The sequence below is a fragment of the Triturus cristatus genome, chromosome 5_2 (genome assembly GCF_964204655.1).
Source record: "Triturus cristatus chromosome 5_2, aTriCri1.1, whole genome shotgun sequence".
NCBI lineage: Eukaryota > Metazoa > Chordata > Amphibia > Caudata > Salamandridae > Triturus > Triturus cristatus.
In genome coordinates, this window is record NC_140588.1 from 800,992,866 (window position 1) to 801,019,617 (window position 26,752).

The 26,752-nt window shown below is 45.6% G+C and overlaps 2 protein-coding genes across 2 annotated transcripts in view; one reads left to right on the plus strand and one right to left on the minus strand.

The window, feature by feature from the left end:
* Positions 1-26,752, plus strand: part of HTATSF1 (HIV-1 Tat specific factor 1) — a 235,764-nt gene that overhangs the window by 3,360 nt on the left and 205,652 nt on the right. The window lies entirely within an intron of this gene.
* Positions 5,804-26,304, minus strand: LOC146829295 (uncharacterized). The gene is made up of 5 exons (XM_085608208.1): positions 25,878-26,304; positions 25,383-25,587; positions 21,889-22,061; positions 13,856-13,986; positions 5,804-5,911 (listed from the first exon to the last, which is right to left on the minus strand). Exons 1-5 carry the CDS (start codon positions 26,302-26,304, stop codon positions 5,804-5,806), a joined length of 1,044 nt encoding a protein of 347 aa, XP_085464334.1.

A 26,752-nucleotide genomic window follows, 5' to 3' on the forward strand; every position in this document is an offset into this window, starting at 1 on the left:
TGGTGACCTGAATCACTTAACCTCTTCGATGCCGTTGACGGAACGGTTCCGTCATGCACGCCGGTTGGGCTGTGCTTATGACGGAACCGTTCCGTCATGGCCCGCCCGCGCTCAGATCTTTCAGCACTGCGCGGGAATCCGCGCAGCGCTGAAGAGGTTAATACCCTCACCCAGAGGGAACATAATGAATCCATAGAAGTAAACAATTACGACTCACAAACAGCTAACTGAAGGGGGATAAACAGACCGGGAGCAGTGCCTTCAAAGACCGCAGAATAAAAGGTGCACACCTTTTATTACTGTCACTTAAGTAGTAAATACACGTGAGGCCGACTATCGAGAATCTACTCTCGTGCTTAAGGGCAACATGGTTATATCTTACAAACCAGCAGGTGTAGCCCATCTTGTGCATTTACGAGCAGAGGCCTGCAAAATCCACCGATGGGAAGTTAGAGCGGAAGAAACCGCGCTCATGCACCAGAGGAGAGCACGAAAGGTCACCGGGGGCGGTCGTTTGTCACCACATTGTATGGTTATGGAGAGCTGGGCACCAAGGTACAGTAATTGCCAAAAATCAGTGTTAAGTTCTCACCCCCCCCCCCCCCCCCAAAAAAAAGCCTTGCAATATAGAAAAGGAAACCGTTATTAATGGAAATTCGCTGAAAACACAGCAAAAACACATACACACACACACACACACACACACACACACACACACACACACACACACATTGAAAAGTGGAGTAGGGTTACCATAACGCGCGTATCGCATACTGTGCAAGTCAAGCACGCGGGCAGAGGTGGAAAGGACCACTTACTATTCCACAGGCCCTTAAATCTAGAGATCCGACCCTTACATCTAGAGAACCGGCCCTTAAATCTACAGAACCTCCAGTTAAATAAAAAACAAACGGGTCACTATAATGCATCACCAATACACCAATTAGAAAGATATCAAACAAAAAGAAAAGGGATGAAAATGAGAGCGCAAAAACTGCTAAACTAGGTTCCTGAGCTCCCACAATGGCAACGCAAGTGAAGCCATACACCTCACCTGAAGCAGCAGTTCTCTCTGCCAAAACACATTCCTCCCAGCTCCCCCCGGGGCTTATATTGGAGGCCCACCCCTCCACCATTACCGATGACGTCACACGCGTTTCATCCACCTGGGGGCCAGCCTGGGACATTCCGAATCATTTCCAACCAACCCACCCCCACCGAAACTAGGGCATCCCGTGTTGTGACTTTCAAACCACGGGGTGGACCGCGGGAGGGGCTGTACATTGTCTTTCTTGCAATGTTTAACTACTCACACAAACTAGTGAAGGTGGAGTCCGCACACAGGTTTCCCAGTCCCAACCACGCGCAACAAGGGAATGTGTATCATCCCACGTGGGGTCCGTTCAGCAGTGCTCTTTAGTTTCTCAATTCCACAGGTAAGTATTTCTATCGCCGCAGGTTATTCTGGGATTTGTAGTCCAGTTGATACTATTTTAATACCAGCAATTCAAATACCACAACATATAATGCATTTGTCCGAGAAGAGTGCAGGAGGCCAAAAGTGACGCAAGCTCTGTACTTTCAGTATCCATCCACGGCCTACACTAAAAGCTAACTCCTTCCTTGAGTGAAACGTCGGCGTTAGATTCAAAGCAGAAACAAGCAGTCAAGAAAGACAGCCATAAAGAAAATAAGAAAGCTTAGACACACCATGTAACAAGCACACCACTGCCTTTCTCCGAGGCGAAGCAGAAATGCCTCGGAGAAACGCAGTGGCGGTTTCGAATTCGGGGGCATGTTTTCCCTTTCTCTCCTCTTGCCATTGGCTGGAGGAGATAATTAGAAAAGTTGGAAAAAACACGCCCCCGAATCCGAAAAGGACGGGGCCTGTTCGGAGTGACGGACCTCTTCTCCAATGGCTGACCAGCATTCAAGACGCCAGCCAATGGAGAACCGGGGAGAAGAGGGGAGGGTTCAAGCCCCTTTTTTTCCAAGTCACTAAATCTCGGACCGAGACTGCGCAAGCGCAGCCTTCGAGCCGAGACCTAAAAAGGAATGGCAAAACCAATAGGCTTCGCAGCAGAGACCTATTGGCTTTGTCAATCCTTGTTTAACCAAGCCTTTACACTCATCCTTCAATTGTCCTTTAAGTAAACTTTCCACCATATGCAGCCTTTTCTACCCTTCACATTAAGCAGACGTGTGAGACTGCCCTTTTCATTCTGGGCTAGCTCTAGCAATGCTTGTGGCATTAACCAAATTCCATGGCCAGTGCATAGTAGCAGAACTATGTTTCATGCACTAATTCAAACCTTAGTTCCTTCTAACTGCCATAGTAGGAATAGTTGCCCTCATCCAAGCATGCCCTTTTTGATTGCATCCTTCATTTCCTTGAAGCTTCTAAACAAGGAGAATCTTAATGGAAAATTATTTTCCGAGGAGAACCAGGTTTTAGAGCCAATGTCACAGCCAAGGCACTTCTCTTCTTGCTTACAATCAATTAACTTCTATTGCATATCATCATCAAGACATCACAAATGTTCTGATTTAAGCTGATCCAAAGGAAATAATATTTTCCTTAAAATGTATTTCTAGGCATTGACTGCACAGTAAGTCTTCAAATCTCTGTTCATTGATTTATCACCTTAGTATGATTGTACCAGATGTTGTCTTTTGCATTTTACAAAGCAGGGTAGTTGTCAAACATATTGTGTCTCCTGGCAGCTCTGAAAAGTTGATTATTTGTAGTTGTGATATGAGTTTCAGACATGTTAGATTTACCAACCGTATCAAATGAAGATGCCTTAGTTTTTATGTTTTGTTTGTTTATTAACTGGCTATGGCCCTCACCGTCTGTGGATTACTGCTAGTCATTCAGACTTTTAAACCATCCGCTTAAGCATAATTTTTAGTGGGATAAGTTCTGTCAAAAGCATTTCCTGTTAGCATGTATACGGAGGCCAATATTTGTGATGCTCTGGTTTGGGAAAAGTTATGAATGTATCATTTGTTTCGATTGTCTAATTATTCCTGTGTGTTGTGCAGATGTGCCACAGCGATGAGTGGTGAATGTAGAACAGATGGGATGAAAATACTATAGGTGAGCGAGCCAACAAATTTACAGGGCGAGTCGAGCCATGTGTCTGGCTAGGCTCCTAGAGCCCTGCATGAGCCAAGCCCTGAAAATCTTTGCCTTGTAAATCATAAACATCATGCCTCCATTCTGGCATAGGGAGCAGAAGTAATTAACCCTCACATGAATCAGCTATTAAATGACTCCCTCTTTGATGCTATGGTCCCCACTAAATGGAATTTGGCCAAAGTTATTCCTTTGCTAAAAAAGGCTCAGGCCAATCCTTCTGACCCGACTAATTACAGGCCGATCTCCCTGCTTTCAGCCTTTTTGAAGATACTGGAAAAACATGTGAACCAGCAGCTATCATCCTTTCGGGAAAAGAATGGCCTGCTGCACCCTAGCCAGTGGGGCGTTCGCCGGAATCACAGTACGGAAACAGCTCTGTTAGAAGGGGTGGACTCTATCCGGCTGAGGCAGGTGAGAAGGCGTTGCTGATATTGTTAGATCTGTCGGCCGCCTTCGATACGGTGTCACATCAGATGCTCCTGACCCGGCTTCACGCGATTGGCGTCAGGGGTCTGGCTTGAAAATGGTTGGCTTCATTTCTACAGGGGAGGGGGCAGTAGGTCTGGTGCAACCCTTTCTCAGCTTCCTCACGCTTGTTGGAGGTGGGGATCCCACAGGGTTCGGCTTTGAGCCCAACCCTGTTTAATATATACCCCACTCCTCTAGCTGAGGTGGCTGAATCTTGGGGGGCCAAATTGTGTCCTACGCAGACACACAGTTGTTGTTTACATGGAAGGCTAACGAGCCTTGCCCGGGTGTGCTAATCAGTTCCTGTCTTGCAGCTATTTTCGGTTGGCTGGCCTCTAACCAGTTGAAAGGTAACGCTGCTAAAACTGAATTACTCTTCTTTGGTAAAGCGGCGGAGACCCCTTTACATGTCTTCTGGCCAGCGGACGCTCCGGCCCCCTCAGCGAACTGCTTGGTGGTGAAAAATTTGGGGTTTAAACTGGACAACCAGCAGCTTTTTCGCGCTCAGGTGAATGCAGTAGTTGGCGCCTGTTTTGCTTTGCCGCGTCTTCTACGGAAATTTCTGTTCCTTCTATCCAAAGAAGCCAGACAACAGGTGATCCGAGCTCCGATTATATCAAGGCTGGATTATGGGAACGGACTCTATCTTGGTATGCCTGGCTTCTTGCTGGACAGGATTCAACTTGTCCAGAATGCAGCAGCCCGGACCATTTTTGAGCTCCCCTGAAATTTGCGTGTGTCGCACCTTCTGAAGAGCCTGCACTGGCTCCCTGTAAGGAAAAGAATAATTTTTAAAACTCTGCTTATCACACAGAAAGCACTCTACGGGGGAAGGACCAAGCTACCTTAATCGTAGGATATCTTTCTACTCTCCTCGTAGACAGCTCCGCTCCGCTGACCTGTTGTTGGCCAGTGACCCCCGTTAAAAAAAAATCCAGGTTAAGAGGTAAGTCTCTCTCCTTCTTGGGACCTTGCCTCTGGAACAACATGCCTCTTCATCTGAGACGCATTAAATCCACTCCCCTGTTTCGGAAAAAGCTGAAAACATGGTTGTTTTCCTACCCCTAAGCACCTTCCCCCATGCTGCTACCGTTCAACCAGCGCCCGGACACTCATTGAAGCAACAGTGTGCTTTACAAATATCCCAACATAGACATAAAGTATGATAACGTCTCTTCAAAGTAAAAAGAAAAAGTGCTTTTCTTTAACGTGTAGAAGCTTTGACATTAATATGTCACATTATAGCACCTCACTGAGAAGTACGTATTCAAAGTTATAGCTTTGAAACATGAACTTAGAACCATTCCTGCCCCAGCCCCCACCCTGGCAACAGATATAGATATGAAATGAGGCACATTTGTATGAGCGCAGAAATGCCCATAGACCTCAAGCTGCTAAGAAATTAGTCCTGCTATACAGCTCGGCCATAAGCTAGAACCTGATTGCACCGATGGAGCTAAAGCCTCCCTACAGGGGGAAAAGCCAGGTCTTTAATGCATTCCTGAAGGGGCTGTGCATCTTCAGGCACGTAAAATGACGAGGAAGAGAGATCCAGGGCCTCGCTGCCGTGACTCAGAAAGGTCTGCCTCTCTATCTCTTTTTCCAAACTCCCTGGACAACAACCCAATTATGCTTTGCCGAGCGAAGATTTCTTGTTGGAATGCACCATTGAAACAGTTTTAATTCCGTCAGGACTCGCATTATACAGGGCTTTATGAACGATACATAGTGCTTTGAACATAATGCGCTTTTTGACAAGAATCCCATGAAGTTCAAGTACACCTTTGGAGACTGACTGACTGACTTTTAGGGATGTCCAGGGACAATCGTGCCGCTGCATTCTGCACTATTTGCAGCTTTGATTGAGTTGTCTTGTTTGTCTAAAGAAATAGCACATTGCAGATCATAGAGGAGACAAGCGCTAAAGCAACTTGTTTGCAAGCTGGGAGGGAGATGCACAGAAATACTTTTCTCAGCATTTTGATAATCCAGAAGCAAGTTGTCACAATGCGATTGACCTGATGGTCGAGTGACCAGTCAGTATCCAGAATTACACTTACATTTTTCGCTGTATCTGTTGGGGTAGATAAAGTTCCCAATATATTGGGCCACCTGTTCCTGTTCCAAATAGAAGTTGGCTTCCAAAGAGAAGCACCTCCGTCTTCTCACTGTTGAGCTTGAAATAGCTTGTGCTCATCCACCTTGCCATCTCGCCATCATGCAGTTGAAGTTGGCTGTAATGTCATCGGTGTCTTTTGAAATAGATACAGTTTTCTGATTGACGTCAGCATAGGACACAGCCTGCAGCCCAAAAGAACATATAAGCTTGGCAAGAGGAGAGGCATATTGGTTTAACAGTGTAGGGCTCAGGGACTAACCCTGTATGACACCCCCCCCCCCCATGGCAGGGGTAATATTTAAATTCATTCACAATCACCATCTGGGATCTGTGGGAAAAGAAGCGAAAAGTTTTAGTCACATCTTTAAGTCCCAATTCCTATAAGCAGGCGAGATGGTGTTGATAAACTTTTTTTTTTATTGCCATTTTTACATTAGACACATTGTACATCGTATAGATCATTCAAATAGTTATAACAGATTGTACATTCCATAGTGGTACACATCATCTGCATATATCTGTGATACGTCATCGGAGAGCATGACCCACGTGCAAACTTGATATGAGGTATATACCCCGGTGTCTCAGGTTCCAGATATGGCACAGAAACTAGGGTAAAACGAAGGCCTAAACTATGGAGGGGGGAGGCATGAACAGGCACAACCAATGACATCAGCGAGGGTATGTAGCGTCGTAGGGGTAAGGCACCACTGTGTCCCATGAGTGTCTATCCTATTGGGGGTCGACCTAGAATTACGTTAGCATAATCGATCTTGGAGTATGTAAGGATATCATATGGGCGGAGTGTCGAGAGATTGGTTGGGCGGGGTCTGTGACTGCGCGTGCAGGGCCGACGGTGTGAGTGGGTTGTCTATTGGATCTGCACCCGGGGATAGCTGCTTGAACTGGTACAATAGCATGGCCCATTCCATTGATATGTGGTGTTGCAGGCGAGATGGTGTTGAATGCCGCAGATAGATCCAAAAGTATCCGAGCCGTGGCCTGCCCTGCATCAACTGGGCGTCTAATGCTGTCCTTTGCAAATACCAAAGCACTTTCTGTTCCATGGTTACATCTGAAACCGAAATGCGAAAAGTCCAACAGACCCTGTTTTTCCATATAGGACATCAGGTGAGGTGTTTCTCTAGGATCTTGGCTAGGATTGGAAGCATGGAAATAGGGCAATAGCTTTTGAGGTCATTGAGGTCCAGGTTAAGCTTCTTGAGTAGAGGCCTGACCACTGCCTTCTTCCACAGACATGGATAGCAGCCTGAAGTGATGGCTTTAGTCACAGTGGATGTTAAAGGTCAAGCTACTTTAGCAGCTGCCAATTGTAAGTTTTTGGGGGAACAAGGTTAAAGAGGAGATCCTGATTTGATGTCAAGGAGATGCGACTCCATTAAATCAAGTGTCCAGGTAGGGAAACACGAGCATCGAGGTGTGTTTCTCCTCATCCTCCATAGTTTTTGAAAGGCTTGCCTGCAGCAGAGTGCATAGTCAGAAGGGGCAACGACTTAGAGAGAGTCAAACTCTTTATGGACATTTGTAATTTTCAGTTGGAAGAATTCTGCCTGCTGATTGCAGAACTCTTGTGAACCCTCTATTTAAGAGGAGGCTGGAGAAGGAGAGAGCTGATGGATAACTGAAAAAATATTTTGATGAGTTGGCAGACTCAATTTTGTTGCTACAATAAGGAGATTTTGTCTTCTCTAATGGCTGTTTTATAGTGTCTGATGGCTTTTGTATATGAGGTTTTTCATGCTCATAATGTTTCTTCCAGGAGAGTTCCTGGTGTTGATATGCCTGTCTAAGGAGCCTTAGTTATCCATTAACCAGGGGCCCGTAGGCAGCTTTATCCTATGAGTCACTTAACATATGTGTGGAACCTGGTCGGCCGCTGAGCCCAACCAGGCTGAAAATTCTTTAGCCCCTCTGTCCACATCCTCATAATCAGTGTAGGGCTCGCTTCTGAGGGCATTCGAGAAAGATTCTGCTGAGTCCCCCTTCCAGTTCCTTGTAAAGGTCTTCATCTTAGTGGGAGTATCCTTATTCTGGAGAGATGGTATGATAAGTGAAAAGGCTACAGTTCAATGGTCAGACCAGCTGAGTGAAAGGGCCTTTGGCACTAATAAGCGATAGTCGTTGGAGAAGATCCTATCTGGTGTGTGTCCTGCTACATGAGTAGGGACTGTAACCAGCTGTGAGAGCCCAAGACTAGCCAGAGTCTCCATAAGTACACTGAAGTCTTTATTAAAGGTATCCTCCAAATGAAAATCGAAGTCGCCCATAATGGTAAAATTGCTTTTTACTAAGTGCAGTTCAATAATGTTTGCTCGTTTGGTCAGGAATAGCGTCCTTGGCCCTGGGGGTCTATTTACTAACATTCCAGCAAACGAGTTGGTGGATGATATTTTTATTTTAAAATATAGAGCCTCACAATGACTACTGCTCTGCAACATCTCCAGGAGACAGAAATACTCTGATTTGTGTACAATAGCCAACCCTCCTCCCGGTCTGCATACCCTGTCTGATCTAAGGATTGTGTACCCTGAAGGAATACCGACTACGAAGTCAGGCCCTGATGCCTGATTGGCCCAGGTCTCCGTAGCAAAAACCTAATCAGGGTCCTAAGCAGCTATGAAATCAGTGAACTCCGTTTTATGCTTAATGATAGACCTGACATTGATTAGAAATCCCTTAAGTTTCACCTTACACAAGGCTGTCCCTTTATTTGTCATGCATGATAAAGCAATAATATTGTCTATTCAATCAAACGCAATAGGTTTTTGTACACCTGGTATTCTAAAATCCTATATTTCAAGGTTCTTCCATATGCGATTATGAAGAAAAAGGAGTGTAGATAAAATACCATATTTGCCTGAGAGCACACAATTCTGTTAAACGGTAAAACCGAGATTAATCCAGGTTTTCATTTTGAATAGATCAGCCACTAACTGGGTATCTATTTGTCTCTCTCTCTTTTTTTTTTTTTTTTTTACCTCAAATGTTAATGCTTTTTTCAAACTTTTTTTGCATGAGGCTAAAGCAAGCGTGGCAGACAAGCCACATGAAAGCTCTACCTTTAAAGGGCTCGAGTTTCTAATGTGACCTCTAGGTGAGTCAAAGCCAGGCTTCGGGCTTGAGCCTGGCTCGAGCATTTGGCGGATCTCCCACCTTTTAGTAAATACCATCTCTAAATTGCATTAAGTGTAGCCCATCCATCCTTTAATAAAGTTTAATAAACACAATAGGTTCAAATTATGCACTATATAGCCCACTTTCTCAAAGAAATTGAGTATGAAGTCAGTAGCTTTACAGCTAGTTCGGAAGGTGCCCTTTGGTGTCTTCTGAGCACGTCCGACTACTTAGGGGCATTTTAAAAAGTTATTTTTGCGACAATATTTTGAAACAATGGTGCATTTTATGCCTTGGTATTCCACATAAATTGGCAAAAAGCTACAGTCTAGACAAATATTTGGGAGCTTCTTAAACATTACAGTAATCCAGAATCTAACTACAACAGTGCCAAGGAGCACTATTTCTCAGCGGCACCAAGACATCATGTCAATACAGTAAAATTGCGTGCCAGATGACACACTGAACGCCTGCAGTTCCTAACTGAAGTATCATATCATTGCCTCGCTGAAGAATGGCAATCATACTTTCTATTTTAAGAACAATAACACCAAATATAAATACTGTGGTCCGAGATAACAAGGTCCATCATTCTTCATGTGCCTGTTAATAGTGCAGCCAATTTTATGCCAAGAGCTTTTTATATATTGGTTACAATAGGGAATGTTTATTTGGTTTGCTAATAACTTTTGCACCATTTGATGAATCGTCACAAAACTTTCCAAAAAAGAAGTTCATCCTCCTCCGCTCCTTTTCAGAATGTTTTGGGGTGATCTATGCAGAGGGGGCTGAGGAAAAAGGGGGGGGGGGGTTCCCAAACCTAAATTTCACGATTCATTTTTACATTGGGAAATTGAATAGCAATAGCCCTAAAACAGCTGAACTGAATGACACCAAATTTGGCAGAAAGGTAGATCTTGGTCCATAAAGCATACTTTTTAGTTTTCACGAAATCTCATGTGGGAAAAAAAATATCTTGAAAGGGGTTTGGACCCCGCCCATTACTTACCTTTACTTACCATTGGTTGGCTCCCACGCCACCCTTGTTTCCTTGATTCTTATTGGTTGGCGTCGCCTCCGGCTTTCTCCTGGACTTTAGACTTCTTGTCCGTGCCCTGGAGCATGGATCAAGTACTGCTTCCTGTGGCCAGTGTCCTTCTACTGGCAGCAGGTTTCTTCAGATACTCTACTTTAAAAAATAATAATAGTTTTTTTTTACTTTTCAGCACCCCTCCCCCCATGCTATTGTTCTCTTTAACCCACTCACCCCTCGTCTGGTTGCTTTTTGTTGTTGTTGTTCCAGGTTTATATAACACTGACACAAACCAAAGGTATTGGAGCGCTTTACATGAGCACCAATTACATTACACAAGGACGGATTCATTTTTGTTTTTTAGGCACAGGGAGATTACGTGATTTGCCCAGAATCACAGGATATTGAGCAGGTGCCGAGACTCTAACTGGTTCCCAGATGACAGCTCTGGCCATTACGCCACATCCTTTACCCAGAGAAGGGGGTTGCTTGCCACCCCAACCCCGTGCTGATTTAAGGGATATTGTACAGCGTCACTGGTTGCTGTGCAGCATGTCTTAAAGTAAATAAAAACAAAGTGATATGAAATGTTCAACACTGGTAGCACCGTAGCACTTTGTTTTTATTTACTGTAAGCCATTTTTGTACAGCAACCCGCGCTTTTGTGCTATATCTTTAAAAATCATAAACAAAGCAAAATATCTCCTGCAGTACTTATTTACACCCCAAGCACACACTCTTCGCCCTGGGGAGTGGTCTGTGCTGAGCAGCCATTCCTCCCCCCACACCCTATAGAGCAGCACAATCTCCCTGGAGAGTGGTCTCTGTGTAGAAGCCACTCGCTCTTCACATCCCAACAGTACATGACAGTTGTCCTAGGGAGTGGTCTATGTGTAAAAAAACACTTCCTCCCAACATCTTACAGCGCACGCTCGTCACCCTGGGAGTGCTCTTTGCAGAAAAACCACTCCGTCTCCACACCCCAGCCCATGCGCGTCGCCCTGTGGAGTGGTCTGTGCAGAGAGACCACACCCTCCCAACACCTTACAGCACATGCCCATCTCCCTGGGGAGTTGGATGTCCAGAGAACCCCCTCCATCTCCACAGCCTACTGCTCACACCCGTCACCATAGGGGAGTGGTCTGTGCGTAAAGGCCACTCCCTGCCGCCACCCTACTGTCACATCCATTGCTCTGGGGAGTGGTTTTACGAAGAAGGCAGTTCCTCTACCCAGCCTACAGTGCAACCCCCTTCCAAAGCCTTTACCCTGTGCAGAAGTGTTAGTCACTGGCTAGTACCTTATCAAACTCTACAGCACACAGTCTTCAACCTGTACAGAGGTCTTCATGCTGAAGCCACTCCCTCAGTAAACCCTACTATACAGAGTCTTTACCCTCTATAGAGCTCTTTGCGCACAGGCCGGTCTTTCACCAAACCCTTCTTTGCACAGCTTAGTACCTGCTTCTTTGGGGTTGTTTTAAAAGGATGATTGGGGTGTTTTCTGTTTTAGTGAAAATGTGTATTCGTATTTGTGTTTTAATGAAAATGTGTATTTGTGTTCGTGTTTTATATATATTTGTCCAACTCTCACAAGAGAACCTGTGAGAGTTGGACAAATATATGTAAAAAGTGGTTGTTTACCTGCTCCCGCGAGAGTCGGGCAGCTGCTAAAATTATATTTAAACAAGCATTTGCAATGCAATAGGTCTCGCATTATAAAAGTGTGAGCAGTTGGCATTGGTAATAGTAATGCAAAACTATCTATTGGCATTCTAAATGATAATGGCATTTATTTATGTGTTTGTTTTTATAAAATAGATTAAAAAAGGCATTGTCATGAACAATGCCAATAGCTTAAACTTTTGCAAATGCGAGACCTATTGCATTGCAAATGCTTGTGCTTTGAAGAGTTCTTTTGAGTCACAAGGCATGGTGACTCCTACTGTAGTCTGTATTACTCCACGTCTATTTATCTTGACAATATAGTGTGAGTCAATATTGTGGATGCCGATATGTCAACAACAATATCATGACACCACATCATCCTTAAATCGCAAAGGACTACCTTTTGGCAAGCAAATGCCTGCTTTTCGACTGCGCGCCTACAAATCACCAATCTCACACAAGGTCGTCCATCAAAAACCTTCCAAGTAAATGAAGCCTTCCACTCAAAGAAAGCTTAATCTAGCTAGTCCTTCTTCTATTTCACAAACTCCACAGGAAGTGTGTTACAGCTGTGTGCCCTTGAATGTGACAGTGTTTTGTGAATGTGTGTCAAGGCAGGTCTGTATGTCAGTGAGTATATGTGCCTGTGTGATGAGGCAGGGCGGTATGTGTAAGAGTTGGTCCAATCTCTTCTGCCAAAGGCTGACTTTTGAAAGTTGTGTTGACAAACTCAGCAACACAACAGACAGGTAGTTAAAGGGACTTTAGAAAAGAAGTTCAGATCAGAGGTACTCTGATCCCCAGCTAACCCAGAAGAATGCCATGTTACTGCTTGGGGCCAAAAGGGGGTCCAAAAAGCCAGGAATGTTCTAAATAATTAAGGGCAGTTTAGTTGTTAGCAGTGCCTAATTTCAGCCGGTGGTTTCTGGTGCTCGGCACTGGCACTTAATTATCAACACTGGCGCTTGTGACAAGGTGGCGCTGACTGGCTAATTTAGAGGTGATGACAATTACGAATTTAATATGCAATAATAACAAGCATTTGCAATGCAATAGGTCTCGCATTGATGCGAATTTGAGCTATTGACATTGTAAATAACAATGCCTTTTATTTAGGTTTTTAAAAAGAAAACAAAAATAAAAGGCAATATTATTTGCAAATGTCAATAGTTCAAACTCGCGTCAATGCGAGAACTATGGCATTACAATTGCTTGTTAACTTCTAGTCTTCCACCTGGAAGTCAGGCGCCCTTGCCCGGGACGTGGGCGGGGCCTGCTCCGGCAAAAACAGAAACCGGCGCGCTGTGCTAACGCGGGGCTCCCATGTTGAAGGGAGAGCCCCGCGGTGGCTGCCGGAGTGAAGAGCAGCCCCGGGTCCCAGGAGGGGGCCTGGGTGAAGAATGCGGCGGCCGAGGATGACCTCAGCAGCGCGGGGCTCCCAGGAGTGCAGGCAAGCCCCGCAACAGATGTGCTGCAGCCGCGAGGAGGAGCTCACCCCCCCCCCCCACCCACCAGAAGAGCAGCCCGGTGAGTAAAGAAGGGCTGGGGGGGCTCCGTGTAGGCTGTTGTTGCTCAGAATTGCAAAAGTACACTTTGCGCCATTAATAGCCCATACGGAGCCTCCCAACGGGGCTGGCATGTTATCGGAAGCGGGACAGGAGATGTGCACATCGCGTGTGTGCACGTGCGTGTTCACGTGCGCGTACACCGGCTCAAATCCGCCAAAAGCCTTACGCGTGCCCATCTCCTGTCCCACTTCCGAGGCAAGTCAGCAACAATAGATCTTGCTGGCGGACAGCAGCGCTTTGCGCTGCGTTCGCAGGCGAGACCTAAAAAATGACTATTACCTTCTGCCCAAGCAATTCGTATAGCTTAGGGGGCCTGTAATAGTCCAAATTGTCACTCTTGTAGGAGTGTGATGGTAAGTTGTTGTGTTATCACTATCCTTGGCAGCATGGCAGGGACAATGTGTGGTGCAAGCAGCAGCGACTTCCAGACAAGAGCCCTGACACTTATGTTTTGTACAAATTTAGAACTTGTTTTTAGGGCCATTTGACATTTCACCAAAAGCACGTGCCATCTTCACCCTTCACGGACCTTCAGTTGGGTATGTGAATTCAAAAGGAAAAACACTAATCATGGAACTATTGGTTTGCAACGATGTTAAGCGCACTCCATGTACCAGAATGCTCAGGGGCTGAGCAGCTGAAAGTAATACACCACGTGAGTCTAAAAGACCAGATGGAGGCCACGCCCAGCTGCAGCTAGGGGTCTTTCCTTCTAAGTTCCTCACCTTGAAGTACTTGTCGAGGACTTCACTGTAGTTGTTGCCCTTGGAGAGCCAGCCGTCTGGAATCACCTCCGCTTCCAGCCACTGAATAATGCATTTCCGCAGCTCGTCCCGATCAGACTGGTAGCAGACAACTGCCAATCAGGGGAGAGGAGGAGAGAGTGTGAGCAAGAGATGTACAACTAGCAGGAGAGGAGGTGTACAGCAGCCATGAGCAAGAGATGTACAACTAGCAGGAGAGGAGGCGTACAATAGCCAATCAGGGCACAGAAGGAGAGAGTGCGTGAAGCAAGAGATGTACCCTCTCCCTTTTGAGGTATTCACTTCTCGTGCCCCTAAAGCAGATATGGACATTAATCAACAAACACACAATGGGAGTGGCTAGCGCACACATACTCAGCAACGAGGCCAGCCTAGTGTATAAACGACTAGATGGGCAGCCGCATTTTAAGCTTTATTCACAAAAATGTGTCGTCCCTCCTAGCGATCGCGATCACTGTAAAAGCGAAAGTGATCGCGATGACGCACACTAGGGTTGCGCGCGCAGCAGCGGGGGGGACGGGAGTGGTATGGTGCTGCGTGAGGTCTCACACTGACAATCCCTCATCGCGGTGGCACGCTTGCTTCATATTAGTACTTCGAAATAAATTGCATTCTTCAGTTTTGCAGGGGTCTTCAAGCATGCAGGGTTAGTTAGATATGAAATGACAATAACGGTGAAATTTTAAGTTTTCATCTGCTGTAATAAAAAAAACTTCAATCCCATCTGACTCCCCAGATCAGATAACAAACAACCCTGTTATTCATCTTAAAGTACTCGGTTGCACTTAAGTGAAACGGAAATGGGGGTAAATTGCTCTTTGACAAATAAATTACGGGTATACTTCACCTGCGAATTTTCTGGACCCTCTGTGCATAATCGAAGAGAAAGCTACACTTAGACTTGGGTTACCCTAATGCAATCAGCCCCGCAGCATGTTGGGAATCCCGCTGAAAGGCGGGTGGCTATTGATCAGCCGGGTCACGTGATTTCAGTGTGAACTTGGTCAGGATGAAATCAAGCGCCGGAATTAGTGTTTCCCATGTAGCTCATTTGCATATGAAAAGAAGCCTTTCTGGTGTATCTGAGAGAGAGTGTGAATCGCGTGGGCAGTGTAACCGGGTTTGTTTTCCTCCATTGATTGGGTGGCAGTGCCCTCATCGCGATCACAAAACCGGAAGTGATCGCGATGACGCACGCTAGGGATGCGCGCGCAGGAAAGGCAGATGGCTGGGCGAGAAGGGAGGGGGGAATGCGGGGAGCAGCTGTGCGCGTGCACGCCATCGTGCACTGTAGCTTGTCGACAGCACAAAAATGTGGGTAGCACTTTCTAAACCCACCTACTAAATGTCTCGCAGAGCATCGCCTACGCGATTGCTCAGGCGAGACCTAAAAAGGATTTTAAATGATAAAATTTTTATGCGGTTCTCTTTCTTCTGACCAATCTATATGTATTTTGGAGAGGCTGGGGAAGAGGGCGCCAGAGCCTGTGGATTAGGGTGAGTGAGTGAGTAGATTTGTCAAGGCCTGTTTGTTCTTCCATTTATTTGCTCTAGGTGCTCTGGAAAACTGTTTGTGGCATAGCTTGCATACCACAAATCTGGAGGGCTCTTTTTTCTTTCCAGGTGGCAGAGAAAAAATCTGTCACACCAAAGACTCCTTCTTTGTTGTTAATGCTTCATTTTCCTGGTGCTCCATCTTAGCTTTCCTCCCTCGCCTCTTCTGAAGCCGTTGTGCTCCTCAGGAAAAAAGATGTCCGGTCACAAAAAGTAAAGGGAACCCAGGAAAAGATCTCTCTTTCAAATTAGATAGCAGAAATGAAAGCAAAAAGGGTGGGGGCTTCCTTCAAGAAGATAGAGACTTTGCTTTCAACCAATAAGGCTTTATTGCATGTTGCAATGCTCTCACAGGAAGATTGCAAAATTGTAAAAAGTTAAAACAGAATGATTTTCTGTAGAAATATATAGCAAGATAATTTATTATTTTTCTCAGTTACTAGAGGTCAAAATCACATAAATTGAATGCTTTCACCACTTCCAAGAGTTAAAACAGAAAGTACAGACCATTCAGATTAATCCCGAGGACCTTCTATCGAATAAGAGACTCCTGTGTGATGATTGCGGGAACATGAAGCAATACACATAATCTATAAAGGAGGGAAATAAATAATAGGTATGTTCTTAACCGCTTCAGTGCCCATGACGAGATGGTCTCGTCATGGAGCGCGGTTGCGCTGTGCCCATGACGAGACTATCTCGTCATGAATCCCGCCCGCTAATGCAACGCCCGGCACAGGGCGGGGAAAGGGCGTGGCACTGAAGGGGTTAAATCATTTTCTTTATAAGTATATTCATGCAAAACTTTTACAAAATCTATTCTTTTATAAGTGGAACGTTTTAATAACAATGCCAGTGCCGCAAGATGAAGCACAGCCCTCTTGTGTTTACTGCTTGTACCATGTATTGCCCAGAGACTCACGCAAGAGGCATGCAGGCTTAATAGAAATTGGCGAAGCAAAAAAGATGACATGTTCCAAAACAAATCTTGAAAAATAGACTATCAAAGGCAACTCCTAAACAGTATGTTTTTTCAAAAAAAGAAAAATATTTAAAACTGAAAAAGTTAAATCGATATTATTAAATGTAAAAAAGGAAAAATATGTATCAACAAAAAATATCAATACTAACTTCTCAACACTATTCATTCACTTATGACCCAGTATGTTAAACACTACGGGCATTACAGAGATGATCATTTGGACTGTGTGTGTATAGTAAACTACCTCTGAGGATAGGAATCAGATTAGTTTTGGAAGCCTGTATTTGTCATAGTTGGTACTCATTGAGGACAATTGAAGAAATTTAACTAAGTCTGAAAAATAAGCATTGTTGCAGGTTTATATAGCACTAACTCAACCCAAAGGTATTGGAGCGCTTTACTTGAACACCAATTACATTACACAAGGATACATTCATTTTTAGGTCATACCTCTTTTTATTTGGATGTTTAGTTTATTGTATATAAAGTGAAAACTGCCTCAAAAAGTCAAACTTCAAGGACCGCTACGGGCAAAATACGAACGGTAAATTTCGACAAAACTTAAACGTCGCTATTGACAGGTGTTGTGTATTGTCATTGGCGTTTATTTTTTATTAGGGTCTCTTGAAATCTCCTAAAGATACGCATTTGTAGTCCATTGCTTTAGAACCTCTTGCTCTTGAGTGATGTGTGTGTTACGTACCTTGTGCAGGACCACTCTATAGTTCTCTGAATCACTGTAACTTTAGTATTGGCACACATTCAGCATCATGCTGCAAATGACTGCTGGACTGAACAAAGCCATCATTTCAACGTCATATGGCACACATCCTCATGCTCATAGCCAATAGGTCTCGCCTTTGGGACCTTATAACTGTTTGGCCATGCAACAGTTAATGTTGTTGAAGTAAGGATATTGTGCTGCATTACTAAATACTTATAAGGTCCCAAAAGCGAGACCTATTGACTATGCCAATGCTTATTGGTTTTTAGGCACGGGGAGATTAAGTGACAACCCCTACAATCTTGAAACAGCATTACAACACAAAGTTCCTACAATGTACATTTTGATTTTCTTTAAAAATGTAGGGGCCGATTATGATTTCGGTTGGAGTTGCCTTCGGACGACATTATGGAGGAATTGGGACCGACCGACCACAGATCGGCGGTCCTGACCGCCTTATTATGATGCGACCACACATGGTGGTGTCGCATACTCACATTTCCCTATGGGAGCATGTGCTGCGGCCGTAAACTGGGTGTAGCACAAGCTCCCCTAGGGAAATGGGAGGTTGTGTTCATCTCTGCACCGCGTGGCAGGCAACTCAGGGTGCCTGCCACACTGCAGGGATTAACAGGGGGCCACCAATGGTGCCCCCTTGGTCCCCAACTGGAGCCCGCTACTCGACAGGTTTACCATGTTGGAATGCCTGTCATGGAAAGCCTGCCGGAAACCGAACAACGTAATCCCAACAGTGGGAATGCCGTCCATTGGGATTACAGGCCGGCTTCCAACTGGCTGATGGGCTCCTTGTGCCTGTCGTAATCCAGCCAGAAGGACCGCCGGTTTAAAATCCGACTGCCTACATTGTGATTAGACGGTCTGAATTGAAACTGACGATCTCGGTCAGAAAGCCTCCGACCACAGGGCTTGTCTCCAGCCTTTTCTCCACAGCTGTGCCTCACATGGTCTTAGGTTGTGGGGGGCAATACACAATCCACTCACTACTCGTCGTTGTACCTGGCAACTGTAATCACCCACACTCCAGTGCCTTCCTGGGTCCGGTCGACCAGGAATCACCTCTTCCCACAAAGGTCCCTATTAGTGCACAGATGTGGTCAGCCGTTATTACCGGGCTATCAGATAAGTGAATGTGCGAATCTTCCAGCCCTGATTGTTTTTATGTGTTCGCCTCTCACTCCAGTACAGACACCAGGGGGCCAACAGAGGCCAAAACTGACCTGCACAATCCGGAAAGAGCTCTTGTGGTGGCCTCTGCAATCCCTCATGCTCCTATGTGTGGACAGAGGGGGCAGACATGGATTGAAGCTGACTCATGTGGAATAGCCGGAGCCCACTTAAGCCTCTGCAATCACACCCACACCTGTCCAGGGATGGGAAAGGGGGTCAAAAATAATCACCCCTCAACCCAGCCTACACCCCGTCGAGTTCTGCTCCACACCTCACTCGCGTGGGGCCGCTGTTGCACTTCTCCGCACATCTCGTGACAATTGTCCACTGCCTGGAGTCTACACAAAGCACTGCTCTGCCAGATGTGACCTGCCTTGCGGCCTGGGTCTACACCCCCTTTCAGGAGGCACTGGTGATGCAGTAGGATCGTAGCAGCATGAGCAGCCAGAGGTTATAAGACTGAGTGGATGTTCCTCACCAAGCACAACCTCCTGACTGCAACTTGGCAAAGTGATAGGTTGCCAGGCTCCCCAGCAGCATTCAATGAGCAGGCCCAGGGCTCATGCTGGCCTCGCAGTCCTAGTCTGTCACCCTTATTCAAGGCGCCTGGGTGGGGTGCGCGGAGCCACAGGCACTCAACTCTCGTCTGTCAGGATCTGCCATAATCTTGGGAAGCAATTGGTCAATGGATTCTTGTCGGATAAGTGGCAGATGGCGGGGGCTCAATCAGAGCTTCACCGGAGTTCGACCACCATCTTGGGCAACCAAGGCACACACCCCCCCCCCTTCCAGGTTTGGGTATGAAAATATATCACTTGAAAGTCCGCTGTTCAAAGGGTGCTAAATTCAGACTGTCTTCACAACTGCCTAATATTAAGGTGCAGGGTATGATTTCTAGATCCTATTCTTTAGGCCGACGTAAGCCAACAGTTCATATTGGCGTTGGGTGTAACTGTGTTGAAATTAGATATTCACATAAAAACTACAATACATGTGTTGGTGTTTCTGAATAGGATATTTCTTGAAAAATACTGTTTTCAGTTCTTTGCAGAAGAGTTGGAAAGAGATAGATCTTTTGTAATATTGATTTTATTTATTGATTTATTTATTTATTTATTTAATGCATTTTATAGAAATATTATTTCAGGCTTCGTTGCTTGTCAAACCTGACCATGTCAGATGGCGATGTGCTTTTAGTTCGGGAAGCGAGTCCCATGGCGGTGCTTTCTTTGCCAGGTATCTTTGCATGAATAGACATGTTCAAGGTTTTTTCTTCTTTTGCAACTGTTACAATGGTCTGTGGAAAACTGCAAATTCCTGACTTCTGCAAAGGCTTTTACATTTCAAGAATCTTGCGATAGTTATGTAGCAGGTCTCTTTATTTAGCAGTAGAAATAATTCTGCATAAGAAATCCTCTATAGAAAAAATGTTCTGCTCCAGTACAAATTCATTGTAAACAGACAAGATCCACAAAAGATAAACTGGTAGAGGAAAAATTATTGCAATTTTTTTCAGCTGTGCTGGTTCGATAAGAGTATAACCTATATTCCTTTGTCTTGAAAACTGTCTTGTGATGCAGAGAATTCTTTGCAAGGTGAACTCGAAACGAGAAACTGTGAACTTTGTGAAGGCCACTAATCAAGTCATTTAATCTTTATTCGGGTATAAAAATATCCACAAAAGAACATGACAATTAACAAATTTCAACATTACATTAGCATAACATAGATAAAATGTTTAAAATATTTTATATTTTCAGGGTGTGACCAGAACAACAGCATTAGGACATGGAAATCAAAAGATGACTTACTAACAGAATACCTCTAAAATAGCAGCGAAGATAAGGTATTATAAAGTGCAGGGATTTAACCAATTTGGTGCAGGGAGCACCAACGATATAAAGTTAAAAATACGGGATTATAGCCGATTTAAGACAGGGGGTTAAAATGTGAACTATGTCTTTTAAAAACATCATAACACTTCCCAAATACAATATACCAGTCCTTTCATAATTTGATTAAATCCTTGGCTAAAACTACAGTAGGGTGAAAATAGGCATAAAAACTTCAGGAAAGCAGCTTTATTTATGATACCCGACCCTCCCTACCCTTTAAGACAAAGTTGTCTACACCTCATATCTAGTTTTCCTTAGTTTTGCGGCTAATCTTAGAAAGTTCACGGTACAGAACAACGTAAAAGGATCGGAAGAAAGTTTCAGGTACAGGAGTGCCACCCTTACCTGGGTAAATTTATTTTTTCTTAAAATAGTTTTTAAAAATAGTACCCGTGGGTACTCGTAAAAGGGACAGAAAAATACAAAATGTAGGGTATCCTGCGGAGATCCCAGATCGCAGCCGCAAGGACCCTTTGATCCAACATCTCTTGTGTACCCTGCGGGGACATAAAATATGATGTAAAAGATCCAATCTGAATCTAGTCATTAAAAATCTATCATTTTTGTTATAGATGCACGCCAGGTAGGGTTCTGAGCCTGATAAAGACTTCGTTAATATGTGGGCTCTCACTGAGACTTTCGATATTTCACTGTCTTCCCTTGCACAAGCTAGGCGCCGGAGGTGTTCAGACTTTATGACAACTTTTACTTGAGGCGTCAGGGTCGTAGGCTCATCAAAATAATTTGCAAATCCCAGCCACTTCAGGGTGTCCTTTATGTATTTAATCCAGGGAATCCGAAAGCCTTTATCTCTGTTAATGCAGTCCTTAATTATGTGTCTACTTAGGCTAGCATCAGGGTTGGTCCAAATTTTGATCCAACACATTATTGGTTTGATACTTATCCTATCACTAATATAAGGAAGCCCTAGCTCCTCATGGACAATGTGGGCAGGCGTACTTTGAGGTACTTGCAGAAGCCTTCTGAGGAACTTATTTTCCTCCAACTGTATCAGAGGTATTTCTGAAACCCCATACCTCACTCCCATATAGGGTTTTGGAACAACATATCGAATTCTACAAATGCAATATTTCGTTCGGTGACCAACGACCTAATCTCGTGGCTCGATTCATTATTGAACCCATCGTGCTCGTTTGTTGATTACATTTATCTGAGATAAGTGTTTTAAAATTGACGTGTTTGTCAAATATTATCCCTAAATAATTAAAAACCTCGACCTTCTCTAATTTGTGACCCCCAATTTTAAAGATAAAGTTCTTTGTCGGTCTTTTCCCTGCTTCCGTTATATATGATTTTGTAAGATTGGGAGATGGATCTAAATCTGCCATAAACCTACTAAAACCGTCTTTAAGAGACTGAAGTCCCCTCCCTGTACGGGACAAAAGGACTGCATCGTCCGCGTATAGTAGGACGGGTATACTTCTCTTACCGACTCTTGGACAGTCTACCCCCAACTCTACGAGAGCTTTATCTAAACCATTTATATATAATGTAAATAAAAAAGGCGCCAAAATGCAGCCTTGTCTTACACCCCTGGTACATGAAAAATGTTCAGTAAGATTCCCCCCATTACTATATCTAACCTGAGCGGTTGTATTCAGGTGTAGTGTTTTTAGGATATATATCAAACCTAAATCAACCCCGAGCAGCTCTAGGATCTCCCACAGCTTCTCACGGTTTACCCGGTCAAAAGCCGCGGTCAGATCCATAAAGGCCAAGAAAACCGTCCCCTCGCCTGCCACGGTATACTTTGCCACCAAATTATAAAGATTAAGGCACTGGTCCATTGTGGAACGGCCAATTCTAAAACCGTACTGAGAATCAGTAATAATCTCATTTTCCTCAGCCCAGACCATCAAACGGTTTAGAATGACCTTGCCTAGTACCTTTGCCGTCACATCTATTAGTGATTAGGCCACTAATCAATATGTTGGCAAGACATCGTAGATGAACAACACATTTTCACACCCCTAAGCGTGTTCTTCTATACACCTTTGTAAGGGAGGCATGGCATTGTAATAATTTCTCTTGCTTCAATGAGAAGTCAGGGAAAACAATAATTAAATTGATGATGAAGTGGTCATTCCGAGGAACAACAGGTTATGTCTGAAATTGCTTGTCTTATATACTGCTCCTGTAAGGAACTGTATTATTATTTGGGGTGGGCGACTGCCTACCTCCAGTATATTCTAAGCTCTTGCCAGGATAACCCCTTAAAGTCACTAACTGAATCTGAGCTCAATCCCCTGGTAGTTATGTCACAAAGCACTGTGTAAATTATTTGTGCAGTACCCAAACAATAATAAAGTCTCAATTCCTAGCAATAAAAATCATAAACCCATTTAGAAAAATAGAGTAAAAGTTAATAAATAAAATGACACCAAAATGACAAAATCAAATAAGGGGAACCTGCGATATGATTTTTAAAATATTTAAGGGTAAATAGTACCAATGGTAGTTAATAGTCACATTAGACTGGGACCTCGGCACATTTTCATGCTGCGCACAATGGAATGTGGGTTGTATACACCAAATAAGTTTGACCCATTTGAAGGATTTACCTCTTCTTTGGAAGCCAAAATCAATAAGTGGGGCAAAGAGGCAGCTGTATCTCTGGAAGTCCTCACATAGGGCCTCATGTAGGTAGCCAAATACCGGTCGGTAACGGCCGATTTTCGGTAAATATGCCGTTACCGACCGGTATTCAGACAAGTGAGATGTAGGAGTCCAAAAACCACTTTTCGGTAAATATGAGGCGGTAAATACCGATTCATATTTACCGAATTCCAAAATACCGAATCAGATTTACCGAATACACAATTAACGAATCGGTAAATATGAAGTGGTAAATATGAAGTGGTAAAAATTAAAATGACATGTAGGAGCACTCGGTAATTAAGAAATCCAAGAAAATCGGTAAATAAGAGTCGGTAATTAACACGGATTGAAAGCAGGTGGTAACCATCAACAGTGCAGATAAGCAATCCCAAAATGCAACAGCGTGGACAACATGGCCGCTATGTACGTCATTGCAAGGCGCCTACGTCTACAGGCAGCAGGACTGAGGGTTTGGCGACGGGAGGAACGCATCTACAGACAGCGCATCACACTATTCCAGCTGACTGATGCAGAGATACATGAGAGGTACAGGCTACACCCCGAAACCATCATGGACTTAATCCGGGACCTTCACCCACTCCTGGACCAGCCAATAAGAAGGGCGCACGCCATACCCCCACATGTGCAGGTGCTCTGCAGCCTACATCTGCTGGCATCCGGCAGTTATCAGGTGGTGACAGCTGCGGTGGGTGGGGTATCCCAGAGTTGCCTGTCACGTTTCTTCATGAAGTTCCTGGATGCCATGATGCAGAGAATGCACCACTACATAAGCTTCCCAAACACACAGGCTGCACTGCAGAAAACAAAAACAGACTTTTATCACATGGCACAGTTCCCCCATGTCATCGGCTGTATTGATGGTACACACATCCCAATCTGTCCACCAGCTGACACAGAGCACATCTACAGGAACAGGAAGTCCACCCACTCCATCAATGTGCAGGTGATCTGTGATGCAGGGAACATCACCACAGATATTGTTGCAAAGTTTCCTGGGAGCACCCACGACTCCTACATCTTCCAGAATAGTGGGATCTACACACGACTGAGTGCCGGAGAATTCGGAGAGGGATACCTGCTAGGTAAGTAACAGTGACGCCCCTTGAAACCTGCAAATCATAGTGTATAGAGGCATGTTACTGATGGTTCCCTTTTACTCATCTAGGCGACAGTGCATATGCATGCCGGTCATTCATCCTCACTCCCTACCTACACCCAGCAACCCAGAGTGAGAGACGATACAACGTGGCACACAAAACAACACGCAATGTGGTGGAGCGCACGTTTGGACTACTGAAGAGCAGGTTCCGCTGCCTGCACAAGAGCGGAGGCGCACGCCAGTACAAACCCATCACCTGCTGCAAGATTATTGCCACTTGTGCAATGCTGCACAACCTTGCCACGAAAAAAGGTACAGATGTGGAACTAACATATTTTGAGGACAACGAGGATGAGTCAGGCCAGCCAGAGGGCAACGCAGCTAGAGTGCCAACTGCAATCGATGGGAGAGAGAGACGAGCAGAGATCACATGCAACTATTTCTGAGTAAGTGAGGGGACACAGCGAGTTGTGAGAAGTCATGACGTAGTTTTAATGTGGCACCACGCCATGAACACATGAACAAGCCAATCTGGCAATATCCCATCTATACAAGGAGTAAGTCCAGGGTTACGTCACCCAATGGGAAGTGGCTAAGCAGGGCTACATCTATGTTTGCGCATACGCGCTGCAGTGGTGGATTGCACGGCCTGTGCATCCTCACTAGAGCCAACCCCAAGCCGCCTGCTGCTCCTGCGTGCTTCTGGGACGGGGGGTGTGATGCTGCTCCTGCTGCTGGTGTCGATGCTCTCCGCAGCATCCCCTGCAGCAGTTGTCGACGCCTGACTAGTCAATAGCACCCCTAGTGCACTTGTCACCTGCACCATCCCCCGAGACAGGTCGCTGCAGCACTGTGTTAGGCCCTCCTGCATCGTCACAGAGCGCCGGCACAGTAGAGAAGTCGCAGTTGCCAGACGGTTGAGTGCCCTGCTGGTAGTGTCCCTTCTCCGGCGTTCCCGGCGCCGTGCTTCGATGTCAGCATCTAATTTGCTGCACAACTGCTGGATTGACTGGGACATGTCCCGAATGCCCGCAGCCATGCCGCTAATGTTATTGTCCATGTTGACTAATGTTGTCTTCATCACCCGCATGTGCCTCTGGACTGACATGACTGCCTTTGATTGCAGGCGCTGTTGCTTCAACATTTGGCCCTCGAGACCCAAGAAGACACCATGGCCGTCAATGGGTGCTGGTGGACTCTGGACACGCGACCTGCGGCGCCCTCTTGCTCCCGTCTGTGCTGCCTGTGAGGTGTGGGGCACAGTGGCATGGCTCCCTTCCTGGGGCCTGGTGCGGTCTTCTGGGCCCATGCTGTCGTCTGACGAGGTGTCTAAGGCTCGTAGCCTGGCTGCTGGACGCCTCCTCATTCTCACACCTGCAAGCGGAGATGTGGCCGGTGATTCGAACATGAGTGGCGATGCTGGCTCTGGTTGAGGTGATGCTGGCTCTCGGTGAGGTGATGCTGGCTCTGGGTGCGGCGAGGCTGGCTGTGTTGGTGGTGCGGCTGCCAGTGGGCCTGCTCCCTGGTCTGAACTTGTGCTGGCTAGAGGTGATATTTGTGGCCGGTGTGCCGTCTCTCCTGCAGCATGCCCTGTCCTGCATGATGTCACATCTGTGGACAGAAATACAACATTGGCTCAGTGTCCCCGAAGGGCTGCATTGCAAGCGTCACAATAAATCATTTCACATTCCAAAATGTCCTCTGTCTCCTTGTGCCTCGAGTGCGTGACATGCCTTGTTGCCCTGTAACATTTACGTCATGGTTAGTGTTACCCTGACTACATCTCCCGGAATGCATTGCCTGTCTGCACTGACACGTGTGGACTGCAGTGTGATTCTCGTTTCACAATGGGGGATGTGGGATAGGGGTGGGGGGGCTACATTGCTGTGCTTTCGTCTTACCTTGGTGTGTTGCGGCTCTGGCAGAGCTGTCGGCGTCCCCGAGGCCCACGACGCTCTCTTGCTCGATTGTGGCCGCCACCAGCTCCTCCAGTTCGGTGAGGGCAGGTGCCCTGTTGGTTCCACCTCCGGTCTGGCTGGCCTCCTTCTGGATGTCGCCCATCTTCCTCTTGGTTACAATCCTCAGGTCATACCAGCGCTTTTTGAGGACCTCAATGTCCCTGTGGGTCACTCCCACAGCATTGACCTGCGCCTGGATGGCCAGCCATATGTTGCGCTTTTCAGCCTCAGGCACTTGCAGGGACTGCCTTCCAAACAGCTTCTGGTGCTGCTTCACCACCTCCTCCACCAGCACCTGGAGTTCCTTGGGGCTAAATTTCAGCTTCCTCCTCCTTTCCCCTCCGTCTCTCTGTGTTCTCTGGCTGGACATGCTGTTCGTTTTCCCGCTCGCACAGGCAACGGCTCCCTGCCTCTCCTCTGCACTCAAAGCCTCTCCAGGGTCGGCTAATTATGTACACCTGCCTGGGTGTGGCCACTTCCTGGTTGGGTGGGCTGTCGTTGCACAGGATTAGCTGTTTCGTCAAGTCATGTGATTTTATTTACCGAATCCGTACATACCGATTCGGTATTTTCCGATTCGGTAAATACCACCTCGGTATTTTCCGAATCGGTAAATACCACCTCGGTATTTTCCGAATCGGTAAATACCACCTCGGTATTTACCGATTCGGTGAATTCCGATTCGTGATTACCGAATGTTACCGAATCGGTAACTGTTACCGAATTTTTACCTACATATAACTTACCGATTCTAATTTACCGATTCGGTACGGCTCGGTATTTAAGAACCGGTAAAATATATTTACCTACATGAGGCC

What these genes read in the sequence shown, in the direction of transcription:
- LOC146829295 (XM_085608208.1), bottom strand. Translation starts at nt 26,304, where the DNA reads ATGTCCAGCCAGAGAACACAGAGAGACGGAGGGGAAAGGAGGAGGAAG. An exon ending in GAGCCAGCATCGCCACTCAT is followed by an intron (nt 22,062 to 25,382) that starts GTTCGAATCACC and finishes GTACGGTTTTAG; the next exon opens with AATTGGCCGTTCCACAATGG. An exon ending in TCCTCGACAAGTACTTCAAG is followed by an intron (nt 5,912 to 13,855) that starts GTGAGGAACTTA and finishes TTTGGGCTGCAG; the next exon opens with GCTGTGTCCTATGCTGACGT.